Source organism: Sciurus vulgaris, assembly GCF_902686455.1.
Source record: "Sciurus vulgaris genome assembly, contig: HiC_scaffold_138_arrow_ctg1, whole genome shotgun sequence".
NCBI classification, from domain to species: Eukaryota; Metazoa; Chordata; class Mammalia; order Rodentia; family Sciuridae; genus Sciurus; species Sciurus vulgaris.
This window is the reverse complement of record NW_027632915.1, coordinates 80,991-95,116: the sequence shown is the minus strand read 5'-3', so window position 1 is coordinate 95,116 and position 14,126 is coordinate 80,991. Positions and strand designations below refer to the sequence as shown.

Here is a 14,126-nt window from a genome sequence, read left to right as displayed (position 1 = left end):
CAAGGATAGTTGAAAGCAGCAGAGAAAGAAAAATGAAATTGAAAACCTGAATGATATGTTTCAAAAAATTTTTGTCATCATTAAGTTGAAGTTGATAATTTCAAACAACAATAAGTCCATCAATAGAGTCATTATTTCATTCATTTATTCAACACATATTTACAGAGCATCATTTAGTCAAAAAATGCTTGGTAATGTACTGTGTTGGATGTTGGAGGTGAAAAGTGAAATAAGGCCTCATCTCTTTATGAAGGACAGGGACTTCTAGTGGGCAAGACTCACCTGCACACAGCTCATTATAACGGTAGTGGGAAGGTAAGAAGCAGCAGCCCTCTGGGTATAGACTGGAAGGGTATGCTTTACATGAAAACATTGAGGGTCCTTTCCTCTGTGTGTGGCTGGGGAGACCTTTTACTCTTTCTACAGAAATCTTGATTTAAATAATGACATATTTATGCCATATAAGAAAATACGACAGATGCTCTGTGATTCCACTTCTATGAGGCACCTGTTATAGTCAAGTTCGCAGAGACAGAAAGTAGAATGGAGGGTGCCAGGGGCTGGACAAGGGGGAGAATGGAGAGTTAGAGATTTATGGTGCAGAGCTTCCCTTTTGCCAGAGGCAGTGTGTATGGATGGAGAAGAGACCACAACAACATGAGTGCATGTTGTGTCACTGAGCTGCGCACTCCACAATGGTTAAAGTGATGAATTTTATATTATGTGCATTTTACCAGAATTAAAATAATGAACACAAAGCTGAGAAACACACACATATATATATATATATATATATATATATATATATATATATGTATACACACACACACACATACATATCTCCATGGAATATATTTAAATGCCATGCCATGTTTGGTCATGTATCATTTAGTTTTCCCTGATTAGAAAAATGTTGAAATACAACTAATGCCCCCTTTCTCTTGGCCTCATACCTTCCTCCTCTTTTCTTCAGATGTGGGTACTTTCTTTAAGTTTGGGTGTCTCATTCCTGTGTCTTTTTACTTTACCAACACCTGCCTTCCAGGGAACACCAGAAACCTTGCAGTTGGCTGTCCCCCGTGGAGAACCATGGGGTCGCTGAGCACCCTGGAGGAGAACCATTGGGTGACTAAGCACCCTGGAGTCAGGAGCACTCAGTGCAGGACCCAGGCTCCTCTGCAGGCTGGGTGCCGACCAAACTGGAAATAATTCTAGGCGAGATATCTTGGCAGATCTCATCTAGGAGGGCAGCCTAGAGTCACACCGAAGTTGTATATTCATTTCTTTTAAAGAAATAAGTCGACTTCTGGATCCGGGTCAAGGGTGTCCACCTCCGCCTCGCCTCCCTGGCTGATCCTGGCACCCTCCTTGACAGCACCGGGGTGACAGCGCCTCCTGACTCATCGTACGGCCGGTTTCTTCTCACGACCAGCCGGAGCCTGGATGCCTACACCTTCCCTGGAACGCGAGGTCGTGCTTCCCCCGCCTACCAGTCGCAGCCCAGGCTCTGAGCGCCCACCAAGCCCGGGGGCCTTGCTGGTCCTTCCGTGCTGATGCCGAGAGGGACTGCCTGCCCGCAGTGGCAGCCAAGTATGGTCCTTCTGCGCAATAGGCCGGCCGTGGGTGGTGTCGGTTCTTATCGCACTGCAGGTTTGCCAGCTCCTGCCCTGACTTCGATGGGCTCCCCTACACGATAAATATGGCTGCAGAGGGGTGATGGCAGTGGCCAGGCCAGCTGAAAGTTCACCTCTGCCCTGTGCTCTTCTGTCCCACCTCGGGGCTGCCGCTGCCCGCTCCTTATCCCCTGGCCCGGGCCCTGCAGCATGGCGACAATGGACAAGATCCTGGAGGGCATGGTGAGTTCTTCGCACCCGCTGCCCCTAAAGAGGGTGATTGTGCGGAAGGTGGTGGAATCGGCGGAGCACTGGCTGGACCAGGCGCAGTGTGAGGCCATGTTTGACCTGATGACCTGGCTCATCCTGGAGGGTCAGGACCCTTTCCAGCGGCAAGTGGGTCACCAGGTGCTGGAGGCCTACACACGCTACCACAGGCCTGAGTTTGAGTCCTTCTTCAACAAGACCTTCGTGTTGGGCCTCCTTCAGCAGGGCTACCACTCGCTGGACAGGAAAGACGTAGCCATCCTGGACTACATTCACAACGTCCTGAAGCTGATCATGAGCTGCCCATCGATGCTGGATCTCTTCAGCCTACTGCAGGTAGAGGTGTTACAAATGGTTTGTGAGAGACCAGAGCCCCAACTTTGTGCCCGACTGAGCGACCTTCTGACGGACTTCGTGCAGTGCATCCCCAAAGGGAAATTGTCCATCACATTCTGTCAACAGCTGGTTCCAATGATAGGCCACTTTCAGTGCGTGTCCACCCAGGAGAAGGAGCTACAGGAGTATGTCTCCCAGGTAACTAAAGTGAGTAACTTGCTGCAGAACATCTGGACGGCCGAACCCTCCACACTGCTACCTTCCCTGCAAGAAGTTTTTGCAAGCATCTCTTCCACAGTTGCATCATTTGAACCTTCTGTAGCATTGGTAAGCCTCGTGCAGCATATTCCTCTTCAGATGATTACAGTTCTCATCAGGAGCCTTACCACAGATCCCAATGTAAAAGATGCAAGTATGACCCAAGCTCTTTGCAGAATGATTGCCTGGCTGTCCTGGCCATTGGCTCAGCATGTGGATACATAGGTAACTGCACTGCTGAAAGGACTAGCAGCTGTTCTAAAGTTTACTATTTTGATAGATGTTACTTTGCTGAAAATAGAACTGGTTTTTAATCGACTTTGATTTCCTCTTGTGAGACCTGGTGCTCTTGCAGTTCTTTCTCACATGCTGCTTAGTTTTCAGCATTCTCCAGAGGCATTCCATTTGTTATTGCGGGTAAGGAATGACCAAAATGTTATTTCAGGAACCTGTCCATTGACCTTCCTACAGCATCATAGGAAAGCAGTGGCTTTGTGTGATTGCCTGCTTCCTCCAAGATCTGATCCTCAGTTTTATAGCACTGTTAACTCATTATCAGTGTACCTACAATGTTAAGATCTTAAGGATACTTAACACCATAACAAAATTCAAAGGAGATTAATGAAGAAGTGCAGAATCATGGATTAAGGACCTCGGAATCAGACCAGAGACCCTGCAGATTATAGAAGAAAAAGTAGTTCCAGATCTTCAACAAGTCGGCTTAGGACCAGACTTCCTTAACAGGACTCTCATAGCACAAGAAATAAAAGCAAGAATCAATAACTGGGATAGATTCAAACTAAAAAGCTTTCTTTATACAAGCATTGTTTATGGCTACAGATTTCAGGAGACAAGTATTATCATTAAATATAAATGGGTGCAATTCATTAATGAAAAAATTACAGCATCTTTTTGCTTTTTTGGCTCATACACAGATTTCAGGTACTTTTGTTCATGCTGTAAGAAACATTTCCTTGTATTTTTGGTTCTGCTATTTAAATAGGGAAGCATATGCACCTTGGATATCCTTTGAGGCTTCCAGACCTCCATGGTTTACTCCCAGATCACAAGACTGTTCCAAATACCTCAGGTTTCTGCTTGACAGGTTCCATGAAGAAGAAAATATCTTTAAAGTTCAATCCTCACATAAGTCTTCTGAAAGTCTGGGGTGCAGTGAAACTTCTTTATAGGAAGTAGCCAGTAAGGCAACTATACTGACAGAGACCCCTTGCACAAGTGACAGTGAGAAAACTTCAATAGAAAAAATGTTTGGAGGAAAACTACGGACTCACATATGTTTCTTGAACTGCAGTAGTACCTCCCAAAAAGTGGAAAGATCTTCACAGATCTTTCACTGGCCTTTTGTCCTTCCCCTGCTATGGAAGACTTTCCAAGATCCAGCATCATTATCCAGTACACAAGATGGTCTTTCCAAGATCCAGCATCATTATCCAGTACACAAGATGGTGGTCTAATGCAAGCCAGTGTATCTGGTCCTTCAGAAGAACCAGTAGTCTATAATCCAGCAATGTTGGGACTAATGACACGTTAACTAACTCAGGCTGGCTCCCTGGTGAGTGAGCAAGATCACGGCTCAAAAGCGGTTTCAAAGGTTCATGCAGATTAATTGGACCACCTTCAGGGATTGGTTAACAACAGTTCCCGAACATGATCAGCTCGTGCTTGCCATATAGTCCTATGGTACTCTCACCTCCGTGAACCTCCCATGCCTTGCTGACCTTTAAGCTGATTGGTTCCTGCCTAGCCCCCACCCTACATAAAAGCTGTGTGATTTCCTCAATAAACGAGTTCCTGCTGTGACTGGTCTCCCTGATGTCTGATTATCCTCCACCTGGAGGGCTGGGAGTGGGCAGTCAGCCGGCCCTACCTATCCCAGTCTGACCTTGTTGGGGAGTATCCCCTTCCTTTGTCGCTGGTCGAAAAGAGCAAGGGGGCTTAAGACCCCAACACAGCAACAACTGCCTTTGTGATTCAGTTATGAATGAAAGAACAATAGGCAGGTCTGATGGGTTTCACTATACTGAAAACACTTCTGTCCCTAATGAATCTCCCAAGAGTCTTATCAATAAAGATGTACCTCAGAAACCAGGAGGTGAGACTACACCTTCAGTAACTGACTTACTAAATTATTTTTTGGCTCCAGAGATTCTTACTGGTGACAACCAATATCATTGTGAAAACTGCCTCTCTGCAGAATGCTGAGAAAACTATGCAAATCACGGAGGAAACCCAATACCTTATTCTTACTCTCCTGAGATTTTCCTATAATCAGAAGTATCATGTGAGAAGAAAAGTCTTAGACAATGTGTCACTGCCACTGGTTTTGGAGTTGCCAGTTAAAAGAACTACTACTTTCTCTTCATTGTCCGAAAGTTGGTCTGTAGCTGTTGATTTCACTGATATTGGTGAGAACCTAGCTAAAAAATTAAAGCCTTTTGGAACTGAAGAAGCTTTCTGTCCAAAATTGGTCCCTTACCTGTTAAGTTCTGTTGTGGTTCACTCTGGTATATCCTCTGAAAGTGGGCATTACTATTCTTATGCCAGAAACATCACAGATGCAGAGTCTTCATACCAGATGTGCCACCAGCCTGAAACTCTTACGTTAGCATCCTCCCAGAGTCATTTATTAGGCAGAGATAGTCCCAGTGCAATTATTGAACAGGATTTGGAAAGTAAGGAAATATCAAAAGAATGTTTTTTATTTAATGACAGCAGAGTGACATTCACTTCATTTCAGTCAGTCCAGAAAATTACAAGTAGGTTTCCAAAAGATACCACACATGTGCTTTTGTATAAGAAACAGAATAACACTAATGGTTTAAGTGGTAATAATCCAACCAGTGGACTCTGGGTAAATGGAGACCCACCTCTACAAAAGGAACTTATGGATGCTATAACAAAGGACAATAAACTATATTTACAGGAACAAGAGTTGAATGCCCGAGCCCAGGCACTACAAGCCGCATCTGCTTCCTGTTCATTTCGGCCCAATGGATTTGATGACAGTGACCCACCAGGAAGCTGTGGACCAACGGGTGGAGGGGGTGGAGGAGGATTTAACACAGTTGGCAGACTCGTATTTTGATCCCGAGAGTGTCCAAAAATCACTTGATCACAAAATAGATAATACTATGACTGTTAAAATGTCAGACTGTAACAAATATCATATGTATCTTTTATTTTTCTTTTCATTAGACCCTTGTACTTTAAGAAAACACACCCAGTGCTTGCTTTTATTTTGTTGACAATACATTTATTAACAAAATGCATCATGGGAAAAAATGTACCTCTTAAGATTCCATTTGCATTATGTTTAGTCATGCTTGACCAAAAATGTTCAGAGGAAACAATGTACCCGGTCCCTAATTAAGATGCACTAAATTTGGTAGAAGCATTTAAGTGGTCTATCTTAGGTTCTACTGAACAAAAAAAAAAATAATATGTAATTCACTTAGCATTCTTTATACAAAAATTGAGTCTAGAAGTAAGAAATATTGTTTTAAACAAATCCTTTTTTTGGTGTAGTTACCCAGTTATTAAATTCAAGTCTTTGAAAATACTAGAGATGATCCTGTCTCTAATGAAGGCAATAACAAAATTTATCAAGCTATAATATTTTTCAGGTTTCTGTTTAGTGTTGTCTTCAGTATCACTGTATCTGCATTTCAAGTACAGATGTTTTAAAAAAGGATTATTTATACATGTGTGCTGAATTAATTTTAAGAAAGGTGTGTGATCCTCTAGAAGCAATGTTTTTTACCTAAAAATTGCTAACTTTGTAGTATTTCTAATTGTTCAAGAATTTTAAACTTCTATTTCAGGGAGTATATCATCTGTGTATTTTGAAGGAAATGAGTTATGTATGTGCCTTGCAGTACTGTAATTCAAAAATAGGAATCTTTGGCTGCAAAAATGTTTTTTTTTAAATGAAATGTCAGAAAGTAATTTTTGCGCTAACATTAAAATTGTAACTTTTTGAAAGGTATTAGATTTTTCCAGAAGCAAAATCTGATGGTTCTAAATCAGTAAGTATAATAGTAAATTTTTAACTCTTAGAAAAATTCAAAGGAAGTGAACTTAGTTAAGTAAAAAATCTTTTTTGATTTGTTGCTTAATCCTCAAAACATTAAACATTGATAACATAAAAAAAAAATAAGTCACTCATATTAGCCAGGAAAGAAGGATATTTGGTCATTTTTGTGGTTTGGAAAATGTTCACATCTTTGTTTATGTTCAGATATAATGATGAAGTGGTTGAATCCACCATGTTTTGTTTTGGTCCACTGTGGTCATAGAATGACCTTGTCTTATGCTGAAGACCTGTGAAGGTCAACAGAACTGACTGTGAGTGCCAAGCAAGCTGGTGGCCATCAGAGGCCATTGTCATCACATATGTGTGTATCCATAGACAATGTGTACCACTGTTTGGGGGCCTTATTTGAATGAGTGATTATAACACTGGATATGTTATTCTGTGACTTTTTAAACTTGATTTCATAGTATAAGATTAACCTTGGTTGATGCTAGAAGATCCAGTTCATGCCCTTTGTGTACTGTTTTGTATTCAACCGAAGGATGGTTAGGTTGCTCCTTTTCTTGTTAAAAAATTGTGCTGATACACCTAACACAAAGATTTCTAAATGTCATTTCTGCAAGGAGAGAAACCAGATGCCAGCAAGAAAGGAAGTGCCCACCAATGTGAAAGTCATAAAGCCCGCTTGAAAGGGCTCCCACTGGCAACATCTGGGACCATTTGAGCAATGAAATAATAATGATGGTAATGGATTATAATCCATAAAAAAATAACTATCCATGGGTTCATACTGTTCTAAATAAATAACAGACTATTAACTGAGTACTCGCAGAGGTTGCAAATGTTTTCACATTGATCTGGTGACTGCAATTATGCCAATGCAATTTAGTTTTTATGTGGTTATCTTTATTAAACTTTTCCTTTATAGCTGCATTTTTATGATTCAACTAAGACATAATTTTCTAACCAAAGAACATAAAGATATTTTCCTATAGAAGTTTTAAAGATTTTTCTTTACATTTATATCTCTAATAAATCTGCAATTTGTGTTGGCTTATGGTGTGAAGAAGAGAATCTAATCCACAAAGATAACTCCTTCTCACAGGAGAATGTAATGCCTCCATTATGCTGAACAGCATTTAGCTTCTAGATGCTTCACTCTAGTTTAATGACATATTTGCCTGTCAATCAATTCACTACTATAGTTTTCTTTATTCAGGTCTGATATCTTTGTAGCCAAGTTCCAACACCACAATTCTTTTTGTTTGCTTTTTTTTTTTTTTTTTTTGGTACTGGGAATTGAACCCAGGGATGTTCTACCACTGAGCCACACTCCAGCCCTTTCTATTTTTTTATTTTGAGACAGTTACCCAGGCTGTGATCCTTCTGCCTCAGCCTCCCGAGTCACTGGGGTTCCAGGTGTGACTTGGGAGGCTGACATAGAATTATACCATTGTGGCTTGAATAGTTGGCCCTTAGGGGCTCATAATTCATGTGACTTTAAGTTTTTGGTTAAGTTCTATGAAAAAGCTTATTGGCATTTTGGAGTTGCACTGATGTGTAATTTCAATGATCAAAGTATCAAGTGTTTTCATTTATAATTTTGGACTCTCTCTCAATTCACTTATATTTCTTAACTCTATAATTTTCTCCACAATGTTCCATATATATCTGGCTAGCTGTATACCCTGGTATTTTCATTAGTTGGGAATTGTCTGACTGAGAGACACCTTTGTTCCAGTGTCTTAAACATGTTAGGATTCAATCTTTTAAAAGAGACCCAGATGTGGACCTTGCAATTGTTTCTGCAACTCAAAATGCCAAGGTTGAGGATTTAGTGATTCTCAATCTCTTTCTTTCAGGTCCCCAAGTGATTTCCCATGTTTCCGCTATACTGTTGGATTCCAAGTGTCTGGAATAGGGAAACACAAAAGAACAAAAATTTCTGGGAGCTCCTGTCTGACATTTGTTGCTCACATCTAATTGGCAACCTCCAGCTCCAAGGGTGAACAGTGGGGTTTCTCAGCTGGATGTATTGTCACCATGAATGAAACCAGAGTTCTACAAATATGGAGTTACAAATAGTAGTTGCTGCCCTTAGAGTTTAAGATTTTCATTATTATTTTGAAAATGTTTTATAAACTAAAAATTCCAGTCACTTCTTGGTCAACATAGAGACAATTTTATTTAAAAAATTAAAATATAATTTACACAGAAGAAAGTGTACCCTATTTAATGTACATTTCTGCAAGTTTTGACAAATCCATGAGATTGTTATTTAGTTTGAGGAGCACATCAGACAGAGTGAAATACAGTATTATGGAATGTGGTTAGAGGAGTAACTGGATCTTTCTCTTAAGAGACATTTTCAGTGATGGTAATGAATCTGTATATTTGTCACATGCAGAAGGAAGCCACTGAGAGTTTTAAGGGGGGGATGATGTGATTTATGTTGGAAAATTCATATAATTTCCAATGGAAAATTCACTCTGGATTTTCTTAGAGAATGAATTCCACCTTCAACAAGGAAGAAGCCCTGTTCTGAGATTCTTGTGCTGTTTGGCAAATATTCCCAGGCATGGGAAAATGGTGGTGGGAATGGAGATGGGGTCCAGGCAGGTTGCATGTGTGTTCTGGAGCTCACAGGACTCAATCTTTAACTGTTCCTATTACTTGGATATGATTCCCTCTGGAATCAGATGTTCAGAATAATCACTGTAATTTGTGAATTTCTGTGCATACATACACTCCTCTAATTTGGCAAAGCTGTTATTTTTTCTCATTTCCCATCAGTGGGCAGGGTGTGATTCACAAGCTGTATGATATAATTTGTTTTCTGCATTAGAAAAAAGCATGAAGAAAATATTCTGTTTAACAAAGAAGTTGAACATGTTCATGTGATCTGGCTCTTATATTAGCCTTTAAAAGGAGGTTAAGGAAACTACTGAATAAAGATCATATCCCAGGAGTTTTGAGATGGTTTTGGTCTCCAAAATCTCTTCCACAAATTGCCTTCTATCTATTAATGTTGTTCTTAGAAATATTTTTCATGCTCGCCTTCCTGAGAGAGATGGCATATTAAGCCCTCAATATTGTTTTATACATTTCTTCAGTAATTTGCTTGACCTTTTAAATCACTGCTCAACACCTAAGAGAGGTGGGTATTTAAATATCAGTTTCATTGACAAAGTTCTCAATAGGTGAGAAGGGACTGAAACTATTTTATGGTATAAAGGAATGAATGAACAAAAACGTGAATTAATTCAATAAATAGACTAAACAAAGTCCTTTAGTCCTGGATCCCTAGTCACCTGATCTACAAAGGTTTCGGCACAGTTTCAAACAAAACAAAACAAAGAAAGAAAAACATGCCACAAAACAGTGATAGACCAAGCAAACAGGGAGGCAATGTCAGGAAAAGGGAAAATGGAAAGTCACATTAAAAAGGGAACGATAACTTGGAATCACAAAGTTAGTCGCACAGTTCTCATGATCAGAACAGGGTGCCTAGTTTGGACCTATGCAGGGTTTACTTGGGGGGGGTGTCATCCATGGCCAGCAAATTAAACCAGGCTTGGAGAGCTGTCAGACTCAGAAATCTGGCTCCCAGGAACTGGTAATTACTGAGAGATTGTTCTGGATCACCTGGAATATGTGGTTTCTGTGCAGTGGCTCACCACTGGAATTTGCAGGCCCTGCTGGGATGACCTGCTGGAGCAGCATGGCTTGCTTAACTCCACTCCATCCTGTTCCTCACAGAAGCAGCTCCTCCTGGTCCCCTTTTTACCTTTACAGCTATAAATAAAGGGAAGGTAGACTCTTCCATCTTAGTTAGAGCCAGACCTCAGCATGGCTGAATCCATCACACCCCCTGATTCAAAAGATAATTATCTCCTGTGGCTTTTCTATTAAATAAATTTCTTAGCAATTAATTTGCAGCTGGTCCATCCTTCCAACAGAAACCCTTTCCCTCACCCACGCTGGACTTGTGACAAGACCCCCGAGTTTTACTCTAGAACTGAATCTTGCCTGGGTGTGCAGTGTGCCTATTGAGTGACTCCTAGGAACCTCCTGGGAAAGAAGATGTCCTGAAGGTTGACCCCACTGAAGTGCCATTCAGGGGCCGGGTGACAGTGGGGCAGGGATCAGGCATAGCCATGTGTGTGGTGCCCCCCATAGTCCCCTGGGCAAGCACTTAGACTGGAGCTCCAGCGTGCAAACATGAGTGATTCAAGCCAGAAATGTCATAGTTGAGTGGTCAAGCTCTGCAGCAGAATTTCTCGAACTATCTATCATACCTTGGAAGATTTTTCCATAGGACCTTCATCCATATTTTGAAAAACAAAGGCCTTGTAGTCACATATGAAATGCAGTGTTAAACATACATAAATCAGAGCTTTTCTGGTGGTTAACTGGTTCGCAAACAGTTTTAAGGCAGACCTTGATGACTTTAACACCCAAATCTGTACGTAGGAGAGCCTCATAAAATTCCTATCTCCCATATATTTCTGTGTGAACCCAAGGGTTTTGGAGCAGTTGTGGAGGGCTTGATGGTGACATCTTCTGGGTACAGTTGCACATTCCTTGACTATCACTGGGTCTGGATTGCACCCCTGCCTGACTGGATTCTACCCCACTCCATGGCTCAGCAATCACTTGCCAGCAAGTATGGTCTGTGTCAGTTCAGACACCTTTGTCAAACCTTCCCCTATGTTGTAGTGCCTTCTGGACATGCCTTTTCCTTCTGTTTCCTGCTAGGAGCAGATATTACTTCCACCATCTCCTCTTGTCCCTGTGCCCTGCTGGGCATTGCCACCAATGCACTGGGGATTTTAATATTCTGAGGTGCTTGCCTATCAGTGTTGAAGGGGAGACAATTGACAACCAAAATGATAAAGCTTCATATCTTGCAGAATTTTCAGTGTGACAGTAACTTAGAGCACGAGGTTATTGGATCTTAAAGGCTGGCATCCTGCCTCCACTGCCTGCACCATTGAACTCAGGGAGCAGGGATCATTGGCAGAGAGCAGGCTCAGGGTAGCCTTTCCTTGGTGGGTGGGGTAAATAGACTCCATGTGCATTTCGGCCATTTTAGATGAAAGGTGGAAGGTGGGGCCTTGTTTAGCTCTTCAGCTAAGCCGCATGCCTCAGGGAAGCTCACCAGAAGAGTCCTGCATTTTGTGAGGTGGAATGTAGAGTACTTGCTCAGCTATAATAAAGTGGAACTTTGTTTCCTCTTGTTTATCATCCCTCCTCTTATAGGAGACCCATGGAACCAGATCCCCATTTTGAATGACCAGCATTTGGAGTTTGTACCAATTATCACTCTTGTATAATAAAGCAGATTTGCAAGCCCAGGGGGAAGGAATGAGTTTTTCTAAGTATATAATTGAGAAAACTGATTGCAACACAATTGCTTGACTTACATTTAACTTACACTAAGTGCACCAATGTGAATTAAAGAGATCAGTGTGAAAAATGAATTCACAAAAATATTATAAGGAAAGATATGTGGGTATTTATTTTTTAACAATGGGAAAGAACTTTCTCTGCTTAAAACAGTAAGGGAAATAAAAAGGGAAAATATCAGTACATTTGAACATACTACAAAAAATTCCAAACACTTGTAAGTCAAAATAGTAAATTCACATTGCAGATTCTATGTACTCTCATATGTTTTCATAGATAAGAGTTGACAAACTCATTGAATGATAATTTTCCAATATCTACCAAAATATAAAAGGTACCAACTCTTTGACCCGGCAATTCCATTGTGATTGATTGCACACGTATATTTGTAATGTGTAACAAGGATTTGTGGCTCTTTAAATCAAGATTATAATATCATCTTGCTAATTTCATAATGCATATAGATTTAACATGTATGACAATAAGAGCATAAAGGAGTGGGGCAAAAGGAATAGGAAGACCTCATAACTGCAAAGTTTATGTATTTTATGTGAACTTGTATGATATTAACTCAAGGTAGATTATGAAAAACCAGGAATTGTATTTTAGTCCTAGAGTCATCCCTCAGAATATTATAATTCAGGTAAGAAGAATTTAAAAATCAGTGGATAATTTCAAGTTAACTCTTGATCATCAATAAGAAGAATAGAAAGTATTTATTGGGCACTCTCTATGCCATTGCCATTTAATCTTCAAAATATCCTATGAAGTAGACTCTACTTTTTTTTTCCTTTTACAAGTGGATCAAGTAAGATCCTGAGAAATAAATATGGACACTATAACAGGGGAGGCCCCAGAGCTGTGAGGCTGTGAGGTAGCACAGGAATCCCCTTACCTGAAGTTTTGCTTTCCATGGTAGCAGTATTTATAGGGCTTGATATGACCCATGGCCTCAGGCATCCACCGGGGTCCTTGGATAACGGGGGACTACTGTCACAGGGAAATAATCTTGTCTACTTAACTAGATATTTAAAACTTTTGATGCTCTTTATTTTGGGGGGCAAAGATTCATCCATATTTCCATCTGTCATTATTTGCTTTTAGACTAAAAAACCTCCTTTGGAATCTCTCTCCTTCATTCAACACAAGACTCACAAAGATCAGTTTTGGAGGTGTGTGCAAAATACATTGAAAGAGAGAGAGAGGCCGGAGGAAGGGAGACCAACTGAGTGTGTTTGGGAAAATCGACCTGGTAGAGGTTCAAGTTCTGAGTCAGGAATGGAGTCACAGGATATCAGTGGGTTATGGATATGCTGATGGTGGAGGGCATGACAACAGATGCGATGTGAACAAGAAGAGGGAAAGGAGTCCAGGCAGGAGTCAGGAGGGTGGTGGTTGCTGACCTCCAGACAGGATGGTTCCCAGGCATTCACCAACATGTCACTAGGAAGAGCGCCTAATACTATCTTCTTTCCTGGTTTATTTCTTTACTTCATTTTGTCTTTCTTTCCCCACTAGACTGTATCCTTCATGTGAGTGACGGATGACCCATCTTCAAAATGTGGTTCTGCCTCCTAAATCCTTACCTGCAAAATAATGGATGTTCCATAAATATTTGTTGAGTGGTTCCCTTTTATATAAACAGAATCAAAGGCAAGGATGATAAGTAATTAAAGAGATAAAATAATTCCAGAAGTTATGAGAAAGTATCTAGCTGAGCTCTGCTGTTGGCCAGCCTGTGATCTTCTAGCCATCACCTCTGGCCCCTCGTCTCATCTTTCCAATTTAGAAAATAGGGACAATGTTACTTTCCCGTCCATTTTATGATAGTGAACATAAAATCATATAATGAATATGAAAGCACTTTGGAAAGTTAAAAGTGATGATTCAAATATAAAGTCCTACCAGGGAAATAGGCAGTGTTAATGTTTGGTGCCTTCTCTAAAGGGGTATAAAATTCTTCTGAATTGTATTATCCTAGAAATTATTGAAGACACTAAATTCTTGTTTTTTGTGTTTTCCTCCTTTAACAATTGTGAGTCAGAGTATTTACTGGATAAAACTGTGATCTATGAGTCTAAAGAGACCCTCGGTAGCTTTATACTAATTAAAACTCTTCTGGATAAACTCTAGGTAATTTTATAATGAACACATGATGATAATAAGAGGTACGGCTTCCAGGAAAATGG

The 14,126-nt window shown here is 40.6% G+C and overlaps 1 protein-coding gene and 1 pseudogene across 2 annotated transcripts; both read left to right on the top strand.

Moving 5' to 3' along the window:
• Window positions 1-1,791: 1,791 nt before the first annotated feature.
• Window positions 1,792-2,876, top strand: LOC306652173 (ubiquitin carboxyl-terminal hydrolase 38-like; annotated as a pseudogene). The gene has a single exon. The product of its transcript is annotated as a ubiquitin carboxyl-terminal hydrolase 38-like (transcript).
• A 1,596-nt stretch (window positions 2,877-4,472) lies between these two features.
• LOC306652171 (ubiquitin carboxyl-terminal hydrolase 38-like) lies at window positions 4,473-6,630 on the top strand (the record flags this gene model as incomplete). Its single annotated transcript, XM_079125199.1, is given in 2 exon segments — window positions 4,473-4,678; window positions 4,680-6,630. Coding segments are annotated over 2 exon segments (1,107 nt in total). The 3' UTR covers window positions 5,581-6,630.
• Between the last annotated feature and the right edge of the window lie 7,496 nt (window positions 6,631-14,126).